This window comes from Marmota monax, unplaced genomic scaffold (genome assembly GCF_021218885.2).
Source record: "Marmota monax isolate L192 unplaced genomic scaffold, Marmota_monax_Labrador192_F-V1.1 WCK01_AAM20220418_F8-fsc00083, whole genome shotgun sequence".
Classification (NCBI taxonomy): Eukaryota; Metazoa; Chordata; class Mammalia; order Rodentia; family Sciuridae; genus Marmota; species Marmota monax.
In genome coordinates this window covers 7,531,832-7,559,241 of record NW_026692848.1, presented here as the reverse complement: position 1 = coordinate 7,559,241, position 27,410 = coordinate 7,531,832, and the positions used below count along the sequence as shown (strand labels likewise).

The 27,410-nt window shown below is 48.2% G+C and overlaps 1 protein-coding gene across 1 annotated transcript in view; it reads left to right on the top strand.

Annotated features, from left to right (window-relative positions):
• Nucleotides 1–7,898: 7,898 nt before the first annotated feature.
• Nucleotides 7,899–27,410, top strand: part of Igf2r (insulin like growth factor 2 receptor) — a 95,908-nt gene continuing 76,396 nt past the window's right edge. The window contains exons 1-2 of the mRNA XM_046449269.1: nucleotides 7,899–8,062; nucleotides 25,892–26,031. Of these exons, the coding sequence (XP_046305225.1) occupies nucleotides 7,914–8,062; nucleotides 25,892–26,031 (289 nt within the window). The 5' untranslated portion in view covers nucleotides 7,899–7,913. The remainder of the gene's footprint in view (nucleotides 8,063–25,891; nucleotides 26,032–27,410) is intronic.

Sequence of the window (27,410 nt, the reverse complement as noted above, 5' to 3'; positions counted from 1 at the left end):
CTCCATGTGTGGTCAGTGAGAACTGGATTTCAGGGAGACCCGGACAAAAGCCTCCAGAATTTACTTCTCTGTAGGAGCCCCCCAAGATCCTAGACGTTGGCATGCACCTCGCTCACCAACCGCCTCCCACTGCTGCTTTGTTCTGACCTGGGATGTGGCTGCACAGGACCAAGCACGTTGTCACAGCACCTGTCCAAGGCAGACTTCCTCCCACCTTCATGCTGCGTTTTAATCTTTGAACAGAAGTTCCCGGCTTTTCTGAAGATCCCTCTCTTCATGACTGAGCTCAAAGCCCCTCCTTTGGGAATCCCTCTCACTCCTCCAGATAGAGTGAGGAGTAGAGGGGGTTCTCTGTGTCCCCGACTCCCTGTGGGCCCCTACAGACCCATGTGGCTCACTGAGTTGTAAACTGTCTTTCTGCATAAAACTGTGAGTCCCTCCAGGCAGGAAATGTACTTTCCCCCCCTATGCCTCCCTCGTGCCAAGTATAGTATCAATAAAAAGATAAGTATTCAGTTTGTGGTTGTTGAAATGACTTTACTGCTTTTTCTCCGACTGAGGCTTTCTGTGAAGACAGCAGGGATCAATAAGCCGCCTAGTTCCTGTTTCAATCATGTCCCAGGAGAAATCCCGCTGGTCCAGGTCTACAGGTGTGTGTTTATCCATGAACATTCCAGGTGAGGAAACAGGCACCGGTCCTGTGCAGACCAGATAGACATCTCTTCTGTTCACTGTTTCGGCTCTTGGCAGGACAAACCTTCCAATCCAGAAACCTCATCAATTCCTTCCTTTCTGTCTGTCTTGTCCAACCATCTGTCAAGCATTGACTGGGTCACTTAGTCTGTTTCTGGCTGTGAGAAATACAAAAGCCAGCTCAACGTGGTTGGTGGTTTGGGTCCAGTCAGGAGGCAGACACAGAGGACATTTATTTATTTATTTTTAAAATTATTGTTTTTAATAAATTGACTAATGAAAATTGCAATAGATTTATCAGGTTGAACATGATGTTTTGAAATGTGCAAGAACTCAACTATTGCAGTATAGCCAAACTGAGCAAGTAAATGTGTATTTCTGATATATTGAGGGCAAGGTTAGTGTAAAGAATTATTAACTGAGAACTAAAGAGGTAAGGAAACTCTGTATGGCTCCCTCTGGCTGAGAGTGGACCCAAGGAAGACAAGCCTGCAAAGATTCAGACCTCATTGGATAAGGTATGGGTCAGGCCGACATATAGCAGGGGAGGCCCCTGGCCTGGCCTGGCTGGAGCTGGTCTGCAGTTAGTTGGGTCGGGTCACTGTCTGTTAATGCATTCAGGGAGCAGGCGGTCAACCCCTGTGGCATGAAAGTGCTGGAAATGGCAGGAGAACCTCTTCAGCAATGTCGCTGTGGAGCCCTGGACTCAGAACATTAAACATCACCTCACTTTAAAGGAGAACTGTATGTATAGCAATTCCTTTATTAGCACGGAGCATATAGCCAAGGGGTAATAAATCAATAATCAGCACGCATGGCTTACACACACTTATTTATTCTTTCACAGAGCAAAAGACAAGTTTCCGGCCAGTTCTAGGGTTCTGATGAAGTGGAAGGAGTGATCTTATCTCCTTTCATAGCTACTAGAGCAGTTTTGAGTGACTTATGTGGACATCGCTACATCCAGGAGCGTCTCTTTGTATTGGAGAGAACAATATTTTCCAGAAGATCCCAGGATGCTTCCCATCAAGTTCTGGCATCAGGACCTGATCACGTGCCCTTGTTCTGGGTGTGAGCACGGCTGGGAAGCAAGGCTCTTGCACCTTCAGCCTCTTAGAGTGAGCTTTATCCAGCCAAGAAGGGCATGGGGAGGCGCGCGAGAAGGCCGCGCGAGAGGCCGACCTCCCGACCTCAGGCCTCTGTCCCCATACCCCTTCCTATTTCCATGCCACTGCCCAGGCCATTACCGTTGGTGTCACAAGGCCTGAGATTCAGCCCTGCCAAGGGTTAGCCAGTGGGGAACTAGGCACTTTTGGAGAAGATCACAAGGCTGTCTGCTGACTATTTTGTCGCCTTAATTTCAATACTTCAAGTAAAGCAGCTTTCAGTCCAGCCTGCAACCAGATGGATCTTCCTGAAGTGTTACCGTGACAATCTCTCACACTGAGTCTCTTACTGAGGATGCAACTCATGAGTCCCAGAGCAGAGTTCACATCCAAGCTTTATCACTATCTAACTGCATGAACTTGGACAGGGTGTTTAATTTCTTTATACCTGAATTTCTCACCTTTTAAGTGAGGATCATAGCATGACCCAGTTCACCAGATTCCTACAAGTAGATGATATGGGAATGAATCCTCTCGAGTACACCTTCAATATGGATTGTTGTGTCAGCTATTTTTCTATTTTTCTTCTCCATTTTTTACCAATTGAATCTACATTTATTAAGTAACCATTTAAGAACCTTTAGGAGCTGACCAGAATAAAACGTTTCTAAAATTATATTAAAATTGATTAATTCCACCAGATGCAGTGCTGTACACCTGTAATCCCAGCTACTCAGGAGGCTGAGGAAGTAGGATCACAGGTTCAAGGCCAGCCTGGGCAACTTAGACTTTGTCTCCAAATAAATTTTTAAAAGGGCTGGTGAGATAGCTCAGTGGTAGAGCCGTTTCCTAGGATGCACAAGGCCCTGGGTTCAATTCCTAGAGCTACCAAATACATACGCACATACATACATTGGCTATGAGCTCTTTGAGGAAAGGATTGAGCACAATTTTGGCCAAGAATGTTTTTCTCTATGGCCATGTGATTTCCATTCAAGTCAAAGGTTTTGAACAGAACACGCAGTGAGTTAGATTTTCATTGCTGTGATCAAGATACCCAACAGAAACAATTCAGAGGAGGAACAGTTTATTTTGGCTCACAGTTCCAGACGTTTAGTCCATGACTGGCCGACTCCATGGCTCTGAGTCCCAGGTGAGGCAGAACATCATGGTGGAGGGGTGTGGTGGAGGAAGCTGCTTCATTCATGGCAGCCTGGAAGCCAACGGGGAGGGGAGAGAGGAAGGAAGGGGCTGCCAGGAAGAGGAACCCTCCAGGCATGGCCCCAGTGACCCCTTCTCCAGCCACACCCACCTGCCTGCATTTACTAGGGTCAGTCCACCCACACTAAGGACGACTGATTAGGCTACAGCTCTCTAATTTAATAATTTCACCTCTGAACATTCCTGTATTAACATGGGAGCTTTGGAGAGATACCTCCTATCCCAACCACAACAGCTTCGCTATCTCTTCACCAGGCTTTGCACTTGCTGTTTGCCTCGCCTGTGACATCATTTCTCTATTCTGCTCTAACTTATTCTCTCAGGATTACCTCCAAAGCAATCTCTTCCATGATGGGATCTCTTTCCCAGCTTCTCATTTTTTGGGGGAAAAAAAAGTCAAACCTACAGAAAAGCTGAAAAAGCAATTCAAGAGTACAGATATAGTTTCACCTACATTTGCAATGGTTAATATTTTTAACGTCTTCTATCTACAAACATTTTTTTTTTCTGAATCACTTAAAAATTGCCAACATCATGATACTTATCACTAAGAACCAGGCCACTCTACGTAATTGCATTACCATTATCTTACCCAAGATACTTGACATTGGTTCAATATTATTCACTACATAATTCTTTGGTAACAGTTTATTTCTCATCTTAGAAATCAAGGAGCACCCAAAAGAATGACAATGTGCTTTCAGGGTCTTTTGGTAGAGTCAGGCTCTCTTGGGTGTTCTGAAAAGTTTCTGAAATTTTTCTGTAAGCGTCTGCCTGAGTTTCAGAGACAGAGACCTGTTTATCCTCACTCTGACAGCTCCTGGTTTCTGTTTCAAAGGGGAGGTTACTGGCCTTACCTGCTGGTGCTAAGGCACAAGACACCGCGCAGGGACGTCCTCAGCAGAGGTCTGTTTCTGTCCTTGGTCTATTACTTGAGCTTGTGTTTCTAAAGCCAAGCCAAATGCCAGGTGCAAGGAGATTGAGCCATTGCAATAATATAGTGATTGGAGCACCTGGATTCCAAGCCTGGACTTGTCCCATTAGTTGAGGGGTGGAGCTGTGTCTGCGAGTTGCCATAACAAAGTGCCACTGGGTGGCTTCAGACAACAGAAATTTATTCTCACAGTTCTGGAAGCTGAGAGTCCAAAATCAAGGTGTGGGCTTGGGCCTGCACTTTGAAGGTGCAGAGGACTATTGTTCCAGGCTTCTCTCCTATCCCTGGTGCTGCCTTAGGCGCCATTTGGCTCACAGATGCTCCAGTCCCCGGTTCTCATGTATGGCTCCTCCCACTTCGTGGGAGAACAGCAGTCATGCTGTTGAAGAGCCCACCCTACTCCAGCACCAGTTCTTCCTACCTAATCCATTAGCAATGGCCCTATTGTCAAATAAGCCCACATTCTTAATACTAGCAGTTAGCACTATATCTTTTGGGGGACACAGTTCAGAGGGTCTTGGACTAATGTCTCTGAGTCTGTTCTCTCAAAGATTTGCTGCAAAATTTAAGTGAAGTACAAAAGAATTATTTCTTATACGATGCAGCTTTAGAGTTTCTTCTTTTTTTTGTACTGGGGATTGAACTCAGGGACACTCGACCACTGAGCCACATCCCAAGCCCTATTCTGAATTTTATTTAGAGACAGGGTTTCACTGAGTTGCTTAACGCCTCATCGTTCCTGAGGCTGGCTTTGAACTCATGATCCTTCTGCCTCAGCCTCCCGAGCCTCTGAGATCACAAGCATGTGCCACTGCCTCCAGCAGCCTTGGAGTTTCTAATATATGGTTTATATTAAAAATGCTCCTATTGTCTCCAAATATCTCTTAAACCTTTTTTTTCTTGGGTTTTTGGCTTCAATTATAGAACATGCGTAGCATTTTATTATCATGCCTCTTTATTAAGAAACTCCAGGAGCCGGATTGATGGCACACGCCTATAATTTCAGCTAATTGGGAGATCAAGACACAAGGTTCACAAGTTTAAGGTCAGCCTGGGTAACTTAGTGAGACTATCTCAAAATTAAAAATCAAAGGGCTGGGGATGTAGCTCAGCGGCAGAGCACTTGTCTAGTGTGCACAAGGCCCTGGGTTCAATCCCCAATGCCACCAAAAACATAAAACAAAATGCCCCCCTCAAGACTAAAAACAAACAAAACCCCAATTTCTTGGGGTTGAGCCTGTAGCTCAGTGGTAGTGTGTGTACTTAGCATATGTGAGACTCTGAGTTCAATCCCCAGCAGCAAAAATAAATAATAGAATAAACAAACAACAAACAAATTCTGGGTCTCATCTTCAGAGATTTTAATTCACTAGGTTGGGATGGGGCTCATAAATTGGCATTTCTACAACTTGGCAGGTGATGCCAAAGTGCTATTGTAAGGGCTCACTTTTGAGAACCAGTGAGGTAGACAAGTTTTTCCAGCGGAGAGCCAGATAATAAAACATAAAATACTTCAGACTTTTTCAGGCCATGGTCTCTGTGGCAACTACTCAACTTTGCCATGGTAGTCAAAAGCAGTCAGACAACACCCGGGGAAATTGGTTGTGTATGAGCTCCAATAAAACTTCATATACAAAAACAACTACCTGGATTGGTGAGACCACTGGCTACAGCTGCCACCTTGACTACAACAGTGCTCCCATTTTGGGGGGAGGAGCAGTAGTGTTTTTCGAACTCTAACATTTTGGAATTGTCCATTTCACTTTTCTTTTAGAATGTTTCCCAGTATGAATTTATTGTTTTATCCCAACTAGATATAAGTTAAACTTCTTGGCAAGAATACTATCTAAGTGATATTGTGTACTGTATGGAAAACTTGTGAAAGACTTTGAAATGGATTAAAAGTATTACTGGTCAATTTCAGCAGAAAGCTAGTGTTGTCTAGTAAACCCTTGTGGGTTTCAATAGTTCCTCCTTATCTGCAGGGGATATGCTCTAAGACCTCTAGTGCTTGCCTGAAACTGGACTGTATGTACTATGAACTATGTTGTTTTTTTCTGTCATACATATGAGAAAGTTTATAAATTAGGATCTGTAAAGGATCAACAAATCAGAATAATTATAGCAAATTTTTAATGAAACTATTTAAAACTTATGAGTGATTTGTTTCTGGAACTATCCACATAATATTTTCAGAGCAAGATGGACTGGAAAACTGAAACCGTGGAAAGGGGGGATACAATAATCTGATTCCATGGGATCATGTACTTTTTATTCTCTTTGAGGTATTTATAACTATGTAAATTGTAGATACTGATGGTGATATGTATGATTGATGTCAAAAACACAAGTTGTGTCCACTGGGTATACAGTTGATTTGTGACCAACTTCATTTCAGCATTCCTGACTTTCTACATATGTGCTGGATTTTCTTTGTATTCTCTGTTGAATCAGATATAACATTGCTGATTATCACATTAATCAGTTAAAGAGTATCTTTGACATATGTTCATTTCACATCTGCATCTGAGTCATGATTTTACCCTCCTTTATATATTATCCTTCACAAATTTTCATTGTATCACTTCAAAAAGCAGAAAATGCCAGTTTTTTTTTAAAAAATTGGATACTAATTTTAATTACATGATTAAGGTGATTATGCCAGATCTTTTCATTGTAAAGATCTCCCTTTACCAGGGAAACAGACTTTGGGGTAATATTTGAAGACACAGATAAAATTCTGGTTCACAATAATTCTTCACTTGTTGGTTGTCAGTGATGACCCTTGTCTTTTCAATTATAACATGCAGTTGCAAAACACCAACCCTGTCTTGATGCCCACAGTTGACATCTGAGCTGCTCCCTGGGAGCCACTCTAGGCTATACAGCAGAGCACATGCTACATGGCACATCGGCAATGTCACTGGCACTGTCTGAATTGGGCTCAAACCCTAGCTTTTTCCATTCACTACGTACACCATCACGTAGTTACTTAATTTCTGCATGCCTCAATTTTCTTACCTGTAAAATGGGTAAAATAAAGGCAAGCACTGTACATCTCAGCTATACGCCAATCCCTGTATCTTTACTTTTCCAAAAGCATGCAAGCTTCGGCTTAAGTGTCCAGATTTATCTTACTTTCACCGTGCCTAGTTCACAGCCATTCCTTAGTATGGCCTCGAGATGATATCTGAATGTAGGAATTAATAAACCTTTGTCAAGTGGCACTTGCTTGATAGTGTTCCCTTCCATTTATATCGTACTGCTTGTTGCTCTGTGTCGCCTTCCTTGCTGCAGGAAGCCCATGCTTGGGAATAACATCTTCACTGAAGGTGTGTGAGTCCCTCAAGGGCAGAGGCTGGGCACACAGTGCAGGGCTCCAGGAAAATCGTGCTCTTTACGCCTACGGATCCGCAGACACGGCTGTGCTAAGGTGTTTTCTGCAAGGGCACTTCGACTCAAGCCCCCTCATTTTGCCCTCCCAGGGGGTCGAGGCCTGGGACGGTTGTTCTAAGCTGGGAAGCGGCCACGCTTGGATCCAGACGGGCGCGCCGGCAGGGTAAACTGAGGCCGGGCTCGAGACCCCTGACGGCAGCCTGGAAGCGCAGGCCCCTGCGGGCACCTGGCGCGCCCCGCCCGCGCCGCTTCCTGTCCAGCGCGTGCCGCGCTCACGTGACCCGGACCGGGCGGAGCCCCGAGGGCCGCGATCACCTGAACAAGGGAGTCACGTGAGCGGGGGGCGGGGGCGGGGGCGGTGCTGGGCGGCGGTCACGTGACGCGGTTCCGGGCCGCCGCTGAACCCAGCCGAGCCGCGCTCCCCCCGGCTGCAGCTCTCACTCAAGCTCCAGCTCGCCCTCGGCTCCACCTCCGCCCTGGAGACGCGACCCTGCCCCCGGCGCAGCCCCGAGCAGCCGCCCGCCGCCTGCCCCGCGCCCGCCGCGCAGCCCCGGCCCGGCGCGATGGGGGCCGCCGCCGGCTGCAGCGCCCACCTGGGGCCGGCGCCCTCGGGCCGCCTGCCGCGCGCCCTGCTCCTGCTTCAGCTGCTGCTGCTTGTCGTGGCCCCGGGGACCGCGCAGGCCCAGGCCGCGGAGTTCCCGGAGCTGTGCAGGTAGGTGGCCCGCCGGGGCGCAGGCTTCGCTCGCGGTGCGCTCGGCCGGGGCCGGGGTGGGGGGCAGGGAGCGCTCGGGGAGGGACTTGGTCTCCAAGTCGCCCGTAGTCCATGCTTGGATCCGCCCCGCCCCCGAGGGAAAGTTGCCTGCGTGGTGGCCGAGAAGAGACCGTAGGGTCCCGTGCGCGCGGGCGGGGGGCGCGGGAGGACGCGCCGTCCTAGCGCTGGCCCGCGGAGCCCTGTGCCTGGCCACTTGTGGCTGTCACTAAGTCAGGGCGGCTTTGTGTGCGACCGCCGGCCGCCCGACCCGACTGGGTATCACTCTATGGCTCGTCTCGCCCAGCGCCTGCCCTCTCACACCAGTGCGTCTGCGAAGTTGGAGGAGGCTTTGCTTTTGACCCACTGCATGTTTCCATTAAAGTTCCACCAGCGAGGCTTTGGCTAGGCCCCCAAGTGTGGAAAGACTCACCAGTGAGTCGGAACCCACGCATATGGCCTTGCAGTTGGGTCGTGTTGGTTTCGTTTGCTGATTGATTTCCTACTTACGGGTTTCCATTTTTTCTTTAAGTGGGTTTTTGGCCGTATATGACTTTGTTTTGTAATTCTTTTAATTGGGGGTCGGGGATGGTCATCCTGTGTTGGCTTTCAAGACTTTACCCCCTCACTTCTCCAAGCCAACTTCCTGTCTGGTTGCTCACATGATGTCATTGTCTCCGGGGTGGATTATTCTCCTGGAGTCTTCTGCTCTGGGAACCGCGATTGTGTAATCACTGGTCCTATCTAGGTTTGTTGGTGTTCCACTAGGACCAGGAGGTGGGCCTGGGGAACTGCCAATTCCAGGAGTTTTCTGACCTTCTCTGGACTGTTTAGATTGATGGAAAAATCCAGCTTTTATTTATTTTTTAAACTTGGGTAAAAAGCAAGCAGGACGAAAATTCTGAACAGTCAACAGTTTCTCTTTTGGCAGATGACTTTTCAGAATAAAGTGGAGTCTACTTTGAGCTGAGCTAGGGTTTATGGGGTCCTTATTTTACCTTTTATCAGATGTAGTTTTTAAAAATGGCACTTTGAATTCAGAATTTGCAGAATTATTCTTTTAGGGAGGTTGAAGCTGACCTGAATAGAAACCCATCTGGGTTTATTTATTCTTTATTTGTTTACCTTTTTTAGGGGAGGGGAGGATGGTGGGAGGGAGAGTTTGCTGTTCTGTAGTTTGTAGGCTCCTGAACTGTGAGAATATACATTGTTGCTGCAACAAATTCATGATATGGAGGAAGGGAGGCAATTTAGGCAAGGTCAGGCCCACACACTTAAAAAGCAGGAAATTTTGGACTAAAGACTTCTTGAGGGGCTGGGAGTGTGGCTCAGTGGCAGAGTGCTTGCCTTGCACATGTGAGGCACTGGGTTCAATCCTCAGCACCACATAAAAATATATAAGCCAAATAAAGATTAAAAAAAAAAGACTACTTGAACCAAGAACATCAACAAGAAATTAGCACAGTTGCACTAATGGTCAAGTTGAAGTTTTGGTCTTGTTAGCTAATTGCATATTCGCTTTTTAACAGCTAAAGTTTAACTTGGCCTTGAGGGGAGAATGACATTGCTGTTTCAGGGGCCTTCACTTGTGCATTAGGTTAGTCACCACAGTGTCTAGAACCTGTGTTCACTCACCTTATCTCCAAGTGGAACACGGGCCCACAATCCAGTATGAAGAGCCTTTGTAACTACATACTCCAGCCACAGTTACCTGTGGCATAATGGCCAGTGCTAGGGAGGGTTCTTAGGTAGATGAGCATTGTTAACGTAAGATGTAACCTCTGTGGTCGTGGAATCGCTCTAAAGTTGGTGTTTTTTGTCAGATTTCTTCAGGACAGCAAACCTGCCAATCACTTCAGAGGTGGGTTTTCACATGACCTTTCCCCAGTCACTGCCTCATAGTTGCACGTGGAGACTGCAGTGGCCCTAGCTTCACTCCTGGGGTGTGGTGCAGTTCCTGGTGCAGTTGGTTTTTGGGAGAGGTGAAGGAAACTGGAGGAACCATTTTGGCCGTGGCTTTCAGGACCGCTGGGCACGTGGAGAGGCCTGCTCCTGCACAGCGTGGCAAAGCCCCGCAAGTGTAGCTGGCTCCAAGCAGCACTTTAAATAAGTGTTTGTCCTGTGAAGAGATTCGGTAATATGTTTTGTGAGTGGCAGGAGGAGTGCTGTGCCAGGTGAGCCCTGCGATGTGGGAAAAGTTAGTGATTGTCCTCAGCTGCTTCCTGGGAGACAATAGAAAGGACTTGTTTCTTGAGGCCAGTGTGACTGGCCTGGGCAGAGCTCCTGGGGTGGGAAGGAATGTCCGAAGGTCATTGGGGCAGAATCGATGAGAACAAGAGGAGAGGGCAGAGGCCAGGCCATGCAAAACCATCAGAAGTGACCAAAATGCTCTCTGCTGGTCTGTTCCTATATTTACTACCACATGCTTTAAATTTTGTAAGATGCTGTATTATGTATATAAAAGCAAGTTTTCACCCTTTACTTAGATGTTAACATCCTTAATCAGTGAATCTTAAGTGTACTGATAAGATAAATGCACTGGTGTGGCTTAACTTTAGGTAGTTAGATGCTTTAAAATTCATACAGAACACGTTTTCCCCAAATCTTTTAGGTGTAAGGGTATAAATGCTGGAAAGTTTTATTTTATTGAGGACAAGAGAATAATGAAGCCAGCTGGGAGTTGAGGTTGGTTAAGTTGCTATCTCTAAGGATTTTTTTTTTTTTTTCCTCCTGCAGTTTTTCAAAAGGAACAGTGCTTATATACCTAATCTGGGCCACATGTTAGCTTGGATCACATCCATTTGTGTATATAGGTTTCTTTTAACCATAAATGTGTGCAGAAGTCTATGACTGATAATTATGGCTACATTAGGCCTCATGCATTAATTCTTAGAACAGCATTGCAACAGATTCCTAGGGAATGAATGTCTAATTTGGCTTCACATCTTTTATCAAAGTTTCATAGAAAGAAAGATTTTTAGAAGACAGGGCTGAGAAAAATAATTTTAGATGTTATCCTCTCTATTTCCACCGTGGCACATCAACTGTATTGTACTGGGCAGAGAGAATTCAGCAGTTTCAGAACTGGGTCCAGTGGCAGAGTGCATCTCATCACTTTGAGGGGGCTTTTGTGCGTCGTCCTCTTTTCTTCTTTGGATTGTCCCAGCCATGGAGATTTCTTGGTAATGTCCCATCTGGTCATGGATGGTGTAGGGGAGGTAGAAATAGCTGCTTGAGTTTATGGGAACTGCCAAGCTGTGATCTGAAGTGTTGTCCACTTGGCTTTCCCACCAGCAATGAGTGAGATTCCACTTTTCCGCATCCTTGTCAATACTTGGTCTTGCCTCCCCCACTCCCCCAGCACGGGGCGAGGGGAGGGGGTTGAACCCCAGGGCCGTGGGTGTGCTAGGCAAGCACTGTACCCCTGAGCTCCATGCCCAGCCCTTTTAACGCTTGGCATCAGTCTTGATGTGCTGCCCGGCTGGCCAGTGTCCTTCTGCTTGAGCCCTTCCAGGAGCTGGGGTTGCAGGTGTGTGCTACCATGCTGGTTTGCCAGTCTGAATTTTAGCCATTCTAGTGTGTTTATCAGGTATCGCAGTGTTTTGATTTTCATATTCCTGCTGCTCATGGTGTTGGACAAGAAAAGAGCATCTTTTCTTGTATTTTCTGGGATACCTAATGATCTTGAATATCTTCCTGTATTTATGCACCATACAGACTCATCTGGAGTGTCTTGTAGAAATAATGTCTTGCCTCCCCCACGCCTTAATGGTTTGTTTGGTCTCCTTATTGGGTTTGAGGAATTTCTTAGGGGCTCTGGGCACAGGCCCTTTCTTAGATACGTTACATGTGTCATGCTTTCCTCCAGTCTTAAGTGATGTCCTTTGAAGAGCAGATACTTTTAAAATTTTATGACTCCAACTTACCTATTTTTTTAATGGTTCATAACTTTTTGTAGCCTGAGAAATCTTCGTCTGCTGCAGAATTTCACCACCTCAGCACTGTTATTGTTGGTGCTAGATAATTCTTTGTTGGAGGGGGCTTTCCTTTGCATTTCAAGTGTTAAGCAGCATCCCTGGCCTCTACCCACTAGATGCCAAGATCACTTTCCACCATGCACCCCTTCTCCAATGTAGGCAAAGAGAAACATCTCCATACATTTTTCTTTTTTTCTGGTACTGGGAATGCCCTGGGCATACTTTACCACTGAGCTCCATCCCCAGCCCTTTTAATTTTTTTTTTTTTTTTTTTTGTGTGTGTGTTGAGACTAGGTTTCATTCTGTTGCTTAGGGCGTCACCAGGTTGCTGAGGCTGGCCTTGAACTTGCAATCCTCCTGCCTTAGTCTCCCGAGTTACTGGGATTACGGGCATTGCGTCTGGCTCCACACATATCACATGACCCTTGGGGTGCAAAATCTTCCCCAACTGAGAAACACTGGTCTACCCCATGGTCACAAAAGAGCCTCTCCTGTGTTTGATTCTACGTGTTTTAAATGTAGTGTTTATCACTATGTCTACTTTTTTGGTTTAATTTTTATGTATGATGTCAGGAAAGGGTGAAAGTGTATTGTGTTCCATAATATATGTAGTCTTATTTACTAATGTTGTATGTGGGATGTTGGCAGCTAAGCTTTTAAGTGAGCCTGGCTTATCTTTTGTTGTGATTTACTTGGCTGATGTTGTTATCAGGAATGTTTGCTTTGTGGACAGAGCTGGTTAGCTTTTAGTATTTTTCTATGTAGTGTCACTGTTTTCATACAAGTTGGACATTTTATGTTCAGTAAATTTTGGTCAAACATCATAGCAGCACACTCCTGAGACCTTGGATCTCGGAGAGGTAGAGTGTAAGTGGGGAACAGTCTTTGATTATGATTTCAGTTTTTTGTTTTTTTTTTCCTTGTGGTACTGGGGATTGAATTCAGTGTGCTCTATGTCAGCTTTTTTAAAAAATGTTTTAAGACAGGATCTCACTAAATTGGCTGAGACTGACCTCGAACTTAGGGTCTTCCTGCCTCAGCCTCCAGAATTGCTGGTATTATAGACGTGCACCATTGTGCCTGGCTATGGGTTCAGTTTTATCTACTCTCACTTGTCTATTCAGATTTTCTACTTTTTCTTGAGCCAATTTTGATAATCTCTCTTTTCCTAGAAGATTGTCGTTTTAGTTATACATTTATATGTAAATATGTACAATGCTACTCTTTCATATTTTCAAAAATACTCTTTATATGTAGGTAAATTTAAAAGTTTCTAATGCTTATTTGTACACTTTTTTCTTAATTATATTTATCAAAGATATATTTACCTTCATTTAGTCTTTCCAAATTTTGTACACGATCTATCACCATTTTTTATTCATGTGTATCCTCTGTTTCAATTAATTTTTCTGTTTCTAGCTTGAATTGAAAGCAAAGATCTTTTATCTTAAATCCTTTTACATAATTAAGAAATGTTTAGAGCAAATGTTCAAAGCAATGTTTCTGAGCCCCACCGCACTTTTACAGATTTGGACACCGCCCACCCCCCATCTCCAGTCCATTAATTCTGTATATTTTCTTCTGGGACCCAAAAGTCTGTCTATTTGGGTTAGGATGCAGTTTAGTGATAGATTTGACCCCCAGCACATACACCCCCCCACCACATACATACATATTTTTAGTAGTTAAAACTTTCTGGGTCCAATAAATTTTTACAATTTTTTTTCCAGGTGCTGTAGCCTGGATGTGGTTTGAGTGGTCCCTCAGCTTCCTGTGTTGAGTTGAACCCCCACTGTAAGGTGTTAAGAGGGTGGAAACTTAATCTAGCCCTGGTGATTAGGATTAGATAAAGCTGTCAGGGTGGAGGTCCCCCCATTAGATACTGGTGACTGTATAGGAAACGGGAGAGCCCCCAAAATGCTCCATCACCACTAGGGTCCCCTTGGTCCTGCACCCCAAGACCATGAGTAGAATAAATCTCTTTATAAAGTCACCTGCCTCACGTGCTGAATTGTAGTAATGTAACAGCATCCACTTTAGGCTTTGAATACAGCCCGTGCTGCCCTGCTACTGCAGTTTATTTTTAGAATGGACATGTTTCTCTTCCTTTCTCCCAGCTCCTCCCAAACTTCTCCCCGTCCCTACTCTCAGGGGAAACAGGATTACCTTTCTTCCCCATTTTAGGCAGATTTATCTACCCTTGAGCACACACCCACCACAGGAACCAGTAGTCCAGACTTTGGGGATGGCACCCAGAGATCTCAGAAATTAACAAGTGAATCACCACTTCCACAGAGAACTCGTGGCCCGTAGCCTTTGAATCACCTCTTTTAAAAGCCCGTCCCTGCTGATGGGCAGGATCTAGGCCTCTGCGACAGGAGTCCCCTGTGTTTCTCCTTTGCTAGCAAAGCAATAAACCTCCTTTTTTCTTTTTCTCAAAACTGTCCTCATTATTGGGTTGGCATCAGGGACAAGGACTGAGCTTTTGGTAACAGTAATGCAGAATGGACTCCTTCCTACCCCAGGGTTGTGCAGTAAGTGTGGTGGAGTTTCCCCTGTGGTCTCACACCTAGGCACGTCGGGGTGTTGTATGTGTTTGAAGAAACAGTTGGTGTGGGTCAGAGTTCTGGCTGTGCTGTGAAGCTTTTCCCCCGACCCACTTTGTTCCTCTTGACTGGCGGGTTGCTGGGCACTGGTGTCTGGCTGCCACTTTGGACAGGGTTGAAGGCGAGTCCTTGCTGCACTCCTGCCCTCCCGTTGGCCCAGGGTGATGTGTGCTCATGGCTGCCTCTGTCACCCTCCAGTACACACTGCCAGGTTCTGCCTGAGGGCTGTTTGCTTTCCTTTTCCTTGGGAGTTTGTCACCTCATGGTGTTGTGCCCTCCTGGTGCCGGTGATGCGCGGTTGTGCCTGCTCTGCGCAGCGTCTCCTCAGGGACATTTGTTGCTTCCTTGTGCAGCTGTGCAGGGCTGCGAGTCCTTGGACCATGGCTATACATTGTGTTGGAGGGAGGGGCGCTGGGCGGGCATGCCGGTGGCCGGCCTTGGGTCCTGAGCTCTTGTCATCTTCCCGCTTATCACCCAGTGCTGTTCCTGCTGGGAGCAGCTGCTGACCCTGCTCATGGCTATTGGCAGCGTCTGTATCCTGCCCCTGAGGGTTGAGTTGGCTTTGTCAGATCACTTCTCTCCGGAGGGTGAGAGTCACTTTGGGAAGTCACTTTTCTGGTTTTGTGTCCAGGCTTCTTCCCCAAGCCTTGGGCGAGTTGCAGGACCTCAAGGTCTTGGTTTCCTCCTGAGTCAGATGGGGTTGCCACCATGTTTTCAGGCTTGGTGTGGGAGTTAGAGTGTTCCAGATGTGCAGAAGTGGGGTCCCGCCCTGGATCAGTGATTGGTTTTTGCAGCCTGTCACTAGGCATGAGGAGCTCTCTGCTGGTGTCTTGGGGACTCGGCCTCAACTGGCAGCAGTGCTGCTTGTCTGTCGACTCTCCATGTGAGCTTCCTGTTGAGGAGGAAAGGTTTCTACTGTTTGAAAAAAGTTTTAAAGCCACAAGACTGTGGTTCTCCAGGTCCATTTTTCATCCAGAATTCCGAGATTCTGAGTTATGCAGTCACCAGGGCTCCCTCCCAGCTCAAACTCCCTGGAACAATGAGGAGCTTGATAAGAGGTGTGGGGCTTGGGTGGGTGCCAGGTGCCGTGTGTTGGACAGGGCCCTGCGTCCCTTCCTGCTCCACCCAGCTCCTGCAGTGAGTGGCCAGGACAGAAGGAGGCAGCGGCTGTGGTTGTACTGCCCAGGGGAAGAAGAGAAGACCTCCTTGTCCGTCTGTGGAAGAAGTCAGGAAGTCCCCGTGGCTTCTGCAGGGGGGTCAGCCGTCAGAGGGCTTCTGTCCTCACCTGGACCTACCCAGGCTTCCCTGAGGGCGGGAGTGAGTGCTCCCACGTGTGCTGTGGGTGGGAGGAAGAGCTCGCAGGCTCGAGGTTGGTGTGAAAGCACTTCCCTAACCCCACCTGGCTGTGCAGCTGAAGACCAGCTGCTGCTGGCCAGGTTCCGGAGGTGCCTAAGGCCACATCATGTCTCTTTGTTGGCCAGTGCAGGGGGGCAGGTCTGCATGAATCCTCCAAAGGTGGGGGGTCCCAGGCCCTCCCATTCCTGTTAGCATGAGGCTGGCTGGTCAGACCAGCTAGAGTGGGATTTTTCTTTTTCCTTTTGTGGGCTTCTAGATCCCCCGGGGCAACCATTGTTCAGTAAGGCGCTGGGGAGGGCAGTTCCTCCGGATGGGGGCAGATTCCTGCCTCTCACAGAGGAGCAGAGCTGCAGAGCAGAGGGTCTAGGAGATGAGAGACAGTGCACTTTAGGATCCAGAAGGACAGAGGGAAAGGTGAGGGAATGTGTCAACCTTGAGCAGTGGCCTTTGCCACTGGGTTTGCCTGGGGGGCGCCTGGAGAGGAAAGCTGAGGCTTTTGCCTGAATCGGTCACCCAGTGTGTGTCATGGAGCAGAGCCCAGCAGGAGAGGCCTGACCACAGGGTTTCGATTGTGTGTAAAAGTTAATCTGGTGCCATCTGGGTACTTCAGCTTTCCCCCAGAGTCAGTGATGAATCTTAAAACAGCTGTTTTATACTTAGAGTGAAAACCTCCCTCGACACACCCTGGCCTGCAAATAGAACACCAAGCCCCCAGAAGAGAAGTGCTAGCAAAGCGGCTTTCCTAGAAATGACAGGGAGGCCCCATGAGTCACCCCATCCTTCCCCACCTCCTCCCTCCACCTGTCCCTGTGCAAGTGTTACTTTCCACACGCAGAGTGAAGCCACCACTTCTGTCTTCACCTTGGACCTTTGGAGAAGACAGCCTGCTCCTGGGGCGGGGCCCTGGGGGCCCTGGGGCTGTGGGGGCTCTCTACATGTCCCCAGTCCTTTCTGTGAAGTGCCCCCTTGCAGGGAGGAGCCTTCCAGGACCTCTTTGGGACACACCAGTGTGGCTGAGGCACTGGGGCAGCAGGAGAAAGCAGGGACGGCGGGGACAAAAGAGACCAGAGTCAGCTGGGGCCAGAGGCCACCGGGTGACTTTGAGGCCTTCCGAGGTTTTGCTAGATTGATGGAGAAGTGCAGGTTCTAACTGCTTGGATTTAGTGCTCAGCTGCTTGTTATCCCCTTAAGTTGGCCATGATGTGGTGCAGATAGCTCGTTCCCTGGGGCAGGGCAGGCCTCCCTAGCTTGGCCACTTTCTGAATTTGTGACCTTGGGTGGTGGCCTCAGGAGGCTGGGGTGAGGTGTGGCACCTTGAGCAGCAAGAGAGTGGAGGGAGAGCATTCAGAAGTCGCTCAGGAATCAGTGCCCAGATTGTTGGTAGGTGACATGCGGCAGTCCCTTTCTGTGAGCACAAGGTGAGAACTGATTGTTTTGAACAGGTTTCCCTTTCCACTGCTGGGTGTTGGTTTCTGCTGGGCTCAAGTGCCTGTCCCAAGGTTTGACCCCTGCATCTTCAAAGCAGGGGCTTTTGTCCTGTGTCCACTAACTGGCTATTGTGAAGGACCAGCACCTGGTGGCCTCATTAGCACTGTGGACCTAGAAGGCTGACCTTCCTGTGCTTAGGGCTCTACAGGAAGGGCCTGGGTCCAGGAGGGTTTCTGTATCCTTGGGCGATAGGACAGGGTTGGGACTGCGCTGAGCAGGGGCTGGCTAGCTCCAGTCGTCCACGCGTGGGGAGAGGAGCGGCAAAGCGCCAGAACCCAGACCCTGACTCTCATCTTAGGAGATCTCACGGAGCAGGTTGGGGTGGAAACACTGGCCTGTCCACCTGCAGCACAGGGAGTGGCCGTGCCTTTGTGTTGGGAAGGGCACTTGGCAGCTCAGTTCAGCCAAGCCTCTAGAGGAAGTGTGTCCTGTGTCTCCCTGCTCCTCTGGGCTCTCTTCTGGTGACAGCAGCTGGTGGCTAGGTGGCATGGGGTTTTGGGGGAGGCCCAGTTGCTGGCCTTCCCTGAGCAGAAATCCCAGGACGCACTTGTATGTGTGTCTGTGTCACCTCCATGCCCTGGACTTGAGGCCAGCTCCATTGGCTCTGTTGATGTGGCCCAGTGTTGAGAGCCACAGTTTAGTCGGAATGACGCTGGCATTTTGCGAGAGGGAATGGTTGAAAGGTGACCCTGCTCCGGGATTAGGGCGGATCCTGCTGCCTCAGGCGCCCACTACTTTGAAGTTCCCCTTGAGTTCTCGAGGGGTTCTGGGAGAATTGGCACGCGGAGCCCGGTGGAGGGAATGTGAACCCGGGAAGTGTGTGTAGAGGCCGGTGAGCGTTCGGGAATAAAGAGTTGCTGTTTGAACCTACAAGGCTTTGTGGCAGCCCAGGACTAAGCACCCTCCCCACCCGCCTCTCTAGTTCCTTCCCAGTGTCATGTGACATCTTTGGGGAGGTCTAAGCTAACTTACCTTTTTGAAAACTCAACTTTCAAGCAGTCTGAATCCTCTTGATCCAGACGAAAGCCTGATCCCAGGTCTCAGAAGCCCTGTGTTCCTGGTCTAGGTTCGTCCCTCACAGTGACCTTGCATGATAGCTGGTTTTCTAGACAAGGAAGTTAGGGCTTAGAGACTAGGTGAGTCTCCCCAGCCTGTTGCTCAGTGGAGGGCCAGGGTTCAGGCCCTGGGGCCCTTCCGTCTGTTGGGAGAAGGGCCCTGTCTGGGTCCTGGCTGTTTCACTTACACTCAGGATGCTGGCCCCCGTTGGCTGCTCTGTTCCCTTAGGCCTGTTGCTGACTTAAGAGGCCATGGCTGATGTAGAGCTTCCAGCTGGGCCCCCTGTCCAGCCAGCTTCCCCCTTCCAGACCCTGTGTGACTGTCTAGGAAAACCAAAGGCTGTAATGCCTGGCACTTTGTGCCTTTAAAAAAAAAACCAAAACAGGCCTCCTATCTTTATCCTGCTTTGTGGGTTTGTTAGAGTAGGAAGTGAAGTACTTCCTATATAAGCCTGGGCCGCGCTGTGGCAAACTCCTGTGTTCCCCAGCTTCACACCAGGGTAGGGCCATCCTGCCAGATCAGATTTTTCCCTCATTCGCGTCTGCAGCAGAGCATTGTCCGTAGCAGGGGCTGGGGCCTGGGGGCCCTCCCTCCTCCCGTGCTCTCCCCCTTCCCTGCTCTTTGCCTTCTTTCTTAGTTTAGGGGACTGGTCCAGATTTTTGAGGTTCACGGGCTGGCCATGTGAGCTGGGACGCTGAGAATAGCAAGGGTCAGTGAGGAGCGCACAGTGTCCTGAGTGTTCTGTTAGAAAACCTGGATGTGTAGGTTGGAAAGACTTGTCACCCCCCTGTCTCCAAGTGTGGGTTTGTGGCTCATTCACAGCATTCCTCTTGCTGGTGACTACAGCATCTAGCTGGATGGAGTTCGCTGTATGTTGCCAACTGTTGTTCTTTTTTTTTTTAAAGGAATTAAATTACAGATTCACACGTGATTATTATGACTGGTTCTGTTGTACCCGCCCTATGTGCCAGTTATGCTAGGCCAGTAATACAATGTTGAACAGCTACATGCCCATCACCAAAACCCCAAGGCTCACAGGGAATGAGGGAACTTGGAGATATTCCAAAAAGTGTGTGTGACAGTAAATGAGGAGGGGACAGAATGTGATGATAGTTCATTGAGTATTTTCTGTTGGAAGGGAGGAACCCAGTTTTCTGGGTTCTAAGATTTTTTTTTTTCCTTCAAGGGATCGGGCATGTCATACATTTTGGCCATAGAATTTTACTCACTTTTAGTGTTAGCTGTTTTAAAAATGAAAGAACTCGACATGATGTCTTGCAGTTTTACAAGCGTTCAGAGGTGACGTGAGAGAGAACTTTTGATATTGGTGTCACAGTGGCTTGAAGCCAGTCAGTGGCAGTGGCTGTGCGGCTCTCTTCACTGCCTGCCCAGGTGCAAGGCCAGAGTGCTAGCTGGTTAGATTGGCTGCAGCTCTGCTGTCCCTCGCTTGGTCTGGGCCTGGCCAGTGTGGGCTCTAGGGGTGACATTGGCTGTCATGGTGCTGGGAAGGTGGGAGCAGATGCCTCCCCGCCTCTGGGTTGTTGGTAGTCGGCTTTTAGTTGTGTGTGTCCTTCTAGGTGGTGATCTGCCCACACCTTTCAGGACGTTAGAAATGTAAACCAAGTGAGGTCGAAATGGAACCTGCCAGCCACTGCACAGGTGTGGATGGCCACGGCTCTGCAGGGCGGCTGGGCAGGAGCAGAGAGCACCTGTGAGAGCGGGCATTGTGGAGCTTTCTGGAAGGGGGAAGGCTCAGACTGTGTGCTCGGCTCCTGCCCAGGCCAAGGGTGTATCTCAGCAAAATCAGAGCTGCCTTTTGAAGTCATTGGCTGGTGTGACTTCTGCCCCTCCCCCATTTTCTGCTGGACTGATGGTTTGCAGGACCTTCCTGGGTTGTTGATGACACTTGTCACACTCTACTATTTGGCTTAGTAACTTGAAGGAAGGTGTGAATTTGAAGGGAGGAAGACACTGTAGAGGTTCCTTGGTGGAGTCTGCCACCATCTAGGATGCAAATAGACAGGACTTGCTGTCACTCCTATGGAGGCCTGCGCGGTGCCAGGAGAGGTCGCATAGATGGCTGAGGTAGCACCTCTGGATTTTGGCAACACAGACTACAGAAGAGAAAGCAGAGTTGGGCTGGGAGCAGGCAGTCTGCCCACGGGCCAGTGCAGGGCATCCAGAGGCCGTAGCTTCTCCCTGGAGGCCGCCCTGCAGGGGCCAAGCCTTTGGCAGTCACCTGCCTCCTTACCATGGAACGTTACACTTGAGAAGGGAATTTCCATACGTAGAGATGCGTTTTTCTGTGTAATTATTGTTTTAATGAATTAGATTACACAGTACCGGTTGGTTGCACGGTATACTAGGAATTTGGAAATCTTCATGTCATACAGGAATCTGTCATCTTAATGGCACTTTGTGACAAAGTCTAAACACTGAATTTTTGTGGCATGTTTAGCTAGTTTCACTGTGGTAATTCAAACTAAATATTTTTTAAAAACTGAAAATGATTCAAAGTTGAAAACAATGAGACTGTTTACCTTGGTGGTTCAGCTCTTGCCCATGGGGCTCAGACCAACCTGGATTTATTTCTGGCTTTGTCACCTCATGACTGACCATTGGGGTCTTTGACTTCAAGCTGAGGAACTTGGGAGATTGAAAATGGTGTCAGGGGTTGGGGCAGGTGTGGCTCAGGGTCAGCGCCCGTGGGTGAGCCTTGTCCAGTGCCTCGGTTTCCCTCTCAACCCATGGGTGAATAAAGGTTCTCTTGGGACAGAAATGCAGGTGACCTCCAGAGTGACCTTGGGAGCCACAGGTGGGAGTAGATCACAGAGAAGGAATTGGTTGGTGAGAACAGAGATCTTCCCGCCTCCATCCCAGGGTCTTCTGTTTTTACTTTATGTGAGGAAAAAATGTCTGTTTTTTTGTTTTTAAAGTGGTTCTGCATTTGCTGGTGGTGGTTTTGGGAGGGTGGTGTTGCTGTCCATGTGGTGGGGTCACAGCCACCTGGAAGATGCTCCTGGTGTGGGTGAGGTGCCCTCAAGCTGGCGCCAGAGCTGCAGATTCACAGGGTTGTGCAGGTCGCCCAGAGGTGTCGTGTGGCATGCAGTGTCTTTGACCTGGATTGGAGCCCTGAGAACGTGAGGGTATCAGCTAGCCAGCGGTGTACTCTGAGATGAGGTGGACCAGGGAGGATTTGGCTAGCTGTTATAATTTTCAAAACTGGGGTCTTCACGGGGGCTTTGGTGTTCCCTGGAGGAGGCGCCTTCTTCGAGGATGGTGACTGACTTCTGCAGGGCTGGGACAGTGGGCAGTGATGGCGGCCATGTGTGCAGATGGCCGGCTGCTTCCCCGGCCTTCAGCTCTCCTGCCTGCCACCCCCGTTGATGAGCAGGGTCTTAGAAGAGCCTCTGGGAAGGAGTGTTAGTTTCCGGAACATGCCAGGGGGCCTCTTGCTGTCCTGCCAGGGAGGTTGCTGGCCGTAGCAAAGACATTTAAGCCACTCTGAGTATGAGTGAGTGAGGACGAAAGGCCACAGAGCTGGCCGGTATTTCTTCCAGAGCTTCGGTTCTTGTTAAAATTCAAAGTTCTAATGTTATAGCTTAGTTTTCTCTTTGATCTCACGTGTTCGCTGCGTTTTCCCTGCACCACCCCAAGTCTGTATTTCGCAAGCTGAGCTTAGTCTAGCAGGACTTTCCTGGGGTCCCAGCCAAGCCGCCTTGCTTGCCTGGTTGCTCCTGGAGCTGTGTCCTTTGGATGGAGGTGCTGCTTTTAGCTGTGTGTGTTCACTTTATAAGTAGAGAGTTTCTAATAGACTTTTAGACCAAAGGTCATTTTCTCAAAGATATCATCGTATTCTTGGTCTGATACCTTTATTCTCTGGCTCCTCTTACCATCCTAGTGCTCTTACACTTTAGTATTAATTTTTAAAGAATGATTTGTGCCCAGGCCTTTCTGGTGGCTTGTACTTTAATCTGGCAAGAAATCCAGAATCATCTAGTTTCAGATATGTGGAGAAAAATGCTTAAAAACTGCTATTAGATATTTTTATTTAAATTCATTAACTTAAAATTAAAAATTAAAGTTTATTAAATTTATATTTAAATTTATTATGCAGTAGCTTTTAAGACGTCTTTGCTACTTAGGGGAGTGTGTCTGCTTGACAGTCAAATCCCCCCAGGCTCTGTACCCTAGAGCGCATAATCGTCTGTGACCTCGAGTTTCCAGTGAGATGATTTTGGCTGAGTGACTGCGCCCGTCTTCGTGATGCCAGACGCCAGGCGTGTTTGTTTTAAAGCAGACACAGCGCCCACTGGCTTTAGAGTATTTCAAGTACTGACAGCCTGCAGATGCCTTGTTAGCCAGCTTAGAAATGTGCTGTGACCATTCCTTCGTTTTTAAGTGATGTGACTCAGGTCTCAGATCCCAGCGCTTCGCTGTGTGCTGTGGTGTGTGAGTCTTGTGGAGGTCGCCAGCCCTGGGAAGAGCCAGGGTGTGGAGGGCTTTAATAACCCGTCCTGCCTGCTCCCAGCACCCTGTACGTTTTGATAAGTCTTGAGGAAAAAAAGGAATAAAATGCAAATATGGGGCTGGGGTTGTGTCTCAGTGGTAGAGGCTTGCCTAGGTGGTAGAGTGCTTGCCTAGGTGGTAGAGTGCTTGCCTAGGTGCGTGAGGCACTGGGTTCGATCCCCAGCACCACATTAAAAATACATAAGTAAAAACAAATAAAAGTATTGTGTCCATCTACAACTAAAATATATTAAAAAAATGCAAACATAAAAAGAATGGACTGTAACCAGGCAGCTGCCTAGGAACCCTGATTTCCAGGTGACCAGGACGATGTCCCTTGTTTTACTCCTTTCCATTTATCTTCTTCCCAAACACATACTTTTTATACTTACCTTATGTAAACATCACTCTGCAAAAACAGTAGTGTTTCTGGTTTTAAAGAAAAGCATAGCATTTTAGGTGCTATGTGGATTTTTTTTTCTTTCTTTCTTCTTCTTCTTTTTTTTTTTTTTGCAGTACTGGGGATTGAATCCAGGGCTCGCACATGCTAGGCAAGCACTTCACCCCAAAGCTACATCCAGCCCATTTTATTTTATTTTGACATAGGGCTTGCTAAGTTGCCCAGACTGGCCCTGAACTTGCCATCTTCCTGCCTCAGCCTCTGGATTAGCTGGGATCACAGGTGTGCACCACTGTCCCCGGCCTGTGTGAATTTCTTTAGGGTGGATTCCTACTGGTTGACTCATTTAAAATTATACCTTTAGGTATCTCTCATGTGCTTAGGACTGTGAAGTACTGTAAGGAGGTCATGTTGAGGTTTCTAATCTACTGACTAGTAATTGGAAAAACTTAGTCATGGCTCCTCAATAAGGGATTAACATTTTTTTCTGTAATTAACCATAATTAATGATAAAAAATTTACTAATACTTCACAAATAACAACTTGAGCTTAAGCTTTTCAGGAAAAATTCAGTGTTGAGTGACCTTCCTTTACTTGAGGTATTAAGTCAAAACTGCTTGGTGTAATCTGCACGGCCCCTGCCTGACAGAGTGGGTGGGTCTCCCACCTCCTTGGTCTCACCCATTGCCTGCCGGGGTCCCCTGCCCGTTTGGCTCGGCTCTGTTCTGTGAGTGTGGTAGGTTCCCTGCCTTAGCACCTGGCAGTGGCCGGTCGTCTGCCTGGTGTGCTCCTCCTTTCCCTGGGGTTGGTCCTGCTGGTCAGGTCCCTGCCATTTCAGGAGACCCCCCAGTCTGCAGTGGCTGGTCAGGTGCTCCCACGTTCTGGTGGTGTGTCCGTCGGCGTCTGCCCGCAGGTGGGATCGTTCTGAGTGTTCATGTACTTTTCTCTTTTCCATCCTTTCCCTGGAACATGCAGTCCAGCAGGCCAGGGACCTTTGTCTTTTTGGTTCAAGAAATACTTGGGGGAACCAGCGAGTAAGGGTGGCCCAGGGCGGGGAGGAATCCTGTGGGGGCGGTTTTCTCTGTGCTGGGTGATCCGCTGGTGGTTTTCTCAGGTTTGATCCTCCTCACTCCTGGAGGCAGCTGAGCTCTCACTGATGTAGAAGTCGAGTTGAGTAACTGCTGTCAAACCTGTGGTCACCCCAAGGCTGGGCACTCAACAACCTGTTTTTCAGGTTTGTTGGTAGCAGTTCCCTGGCCAAAGCCTGCTGGGGACATGGCATTGCTTGTGTGTGCTTGCCTCCCCTGGCTGCTGGGAGGTAGATCTGATTGCTCCCCAGGCAGAGGTTCACGGGGGTGCCTGGTGCCTTGTTTGCCACTGACCCCAGAAGGCTGTTGTGGTCCCCTGTTGCTGGACAAGGCTATGTGGGAGACATTCTAGGCTCAGAGGGTGCTGAGTCACTGCTCCAGAGCCCCAGAGACAGGGGTGCAAAGCTCTGGAGGTGGCTGCTTGTGTGAGCCAGCTCTTCCTTTCATCAGAGGGCACTGCAGCAGGGGTGAGCTGCAGGTGAAGGCTGGTGGTCTCACCCACCCTCGAATCTCGGAAGGCCGGGCCTTGGCAGTCTCCCTGAACTAAAGGCAATCAGGTGTTCTGCATTCTGCAAGTAAGTTTTTAGTCCCTGTCCTCTTTCTGCCTTTGCTGGGGAGTTGGTTGCATTTGACAACACACACACCATTCTCCCAGGGAAGAGCAGAGAACAGGATAATTGGACAAGGTGACAAGCCAGCTGTTTTGTTCCCTGTGCAGGTGCATTGGCCATCAGGTCAATTCTGGAGCAGCTTGCCTGGCTCTGAGGGGACAGGGAGTGCAGACACTCCAGAGAGTGGGCCCCAGCTGACCTCCTCCCACGTGGAGTTGGGTCGTTGCAGCTTATGCTGTCAGTTCAGATCTGCACTGTGACTGTACGAGGTCACATCAGAAGTAGGACTGACTGTCTTCCATGCCAGAACTGGTCTTAACTATTTTTTTTTTTTTAAATACTGCAAAAACTAAAAAGTTAGTTAGCCAACATTCACTTGGCTTTTCAGCATTTTGGGCCATTGGAAAAGTTACTCCCTTATAGTTGGTGTGATTCCTCAGCAGTTATCATCTTACTGGTCGATTTTAGTCTTGGTGATTGTTAGGTCCTGTGGTGGCTTCAAGGAGATCTTCCCAGAGAGAGGTGATACTTAATGGTTTCTGCTCTGACTTCTTTTCAACTTAACATACTTGGCTTCAGTATTTTGGTTAAAGAAAGTATCTTCTAGTTTGTGGTTGTTTAAGCAAGTGTGACTTGAAAGTAAAATAAGAGAAGTTTAATTATTGGCAAACCAATGACAAGTTGTTTTTTTTTCCTTTCTAGTTTTATATGGGAAGCTGTTGATACCAAAAATAGCATACTTTATAAAATCAGCATCTGTGGAAATGTGGACATCGGTCAGTGTGGGCCGTCCAGTGCTGTTTGTATGTACGACTTGAAGACTGGCACCTACCGCTCAGTGGGTAAGTGTAAGCGACTGCAAGATGCCCTGGTGGCAGGACATCAGTTCACAGATGGCTTCATGTCGAGGGCAGTGTGATATAGCTGGGTCCACAACTGAGTATTTTATAGTACTTTCATTATATGTTTTATAATAGTTAAAGTGCCAGTTTCCAAATTACTTTTCGGGTCAGGATCCCTTTCCTGTTGAGGGTTGTGGGTCTCCGTGGATCGACAACTCTGCCAGGTCACATGGAGCGGGGTCATGGCAGATGCCCATAGGAGGGGACACAGTGTGGTCTCCGAGGTGACTTTTGACCAGGGCAGTTCAGATGACAGTGCTGTTCTGTTATGAGGAACAGTGGTGGAGTGGAGACTGTGGTGTCTTGAGCAGGGTCCAGCAGTAGTCAGAAGAGGGTGCTGGGCGCTGTTTGGGTCTGGGGCGAGGGCTTACTGTGGCCATCTGTCATGTTGAATGGAGATTCCTGCACACAGTTAAAGGGTGTTTTAGAAAGTGGTGTTAAGAGATGCAGATAAAGAGGTGCAGGTCTCCTGGGAGGGCCGACTGTTCCATTTCCCTCAGCTGAGGCCCGGGATGGACAGTGAGCAAGACCTGGTTGTGCTGGGTTCCCGGGTCAGACCAGTTGTGTGACTTGGTGATCTGTGTAGACAACTTGGGGGAAGATTGCCCGTTTCCTCATTGGGATCTTTTGATGATTCAGAGAGACCACGAGTGAGCCTGTTGGCCAGTGGTGTTTAGGTTTCAGAAAGGGGAAAATGTAGTTTTACTCTTGACTTTGTTTATAATACCAGCGTATGATATTTTTGGCTAATGGAAGTGTGTCTGGCAGTTGGGGGCAGCGAAGTGCAGTGTAATATACCATGCCTGACACAGGTGCAGAAAGGCCACCAGGAGGATGCTCGTGAGATGGGTGTTGCTGGAAAAATCAGAGACCAGGTTCTGTAGGATGTGAAAGGCAGGAAGGAGGTGGTAGTTTCTGGAAGGTGTTGGATCCTTTATAGATTCTTGGTGATAGTGATGGAGAGGTGATTTTACCGGGGGGGGGGGGGTAGTTTGCTCAAGGGAGAGACCCAGGCAGCTAGATGAGTCAAATCTAAGTTATGGTTTAGGCTCATGATTTGAATCAGCAGTTTCTAGGGTCCTTTTTCACCTGTGGACATACACGACAGATACCTTTTTCGGAGCCTCAGACCCCCTGAGAGAGTGAGGACATGTACCTTTAGCCCAGAGGTAATTGCTCCTTTTCTTCAGCTAGGGAAAGCAAATCACATTCATGAATGAGAGTGACGTTGATGTTAGCATAGGGGTAATCTGAGTAAATGTGATTTTACTAATTGGAGTGTACAATAAAAACATTTGTTTGCATTTAGGTGTCAGGTC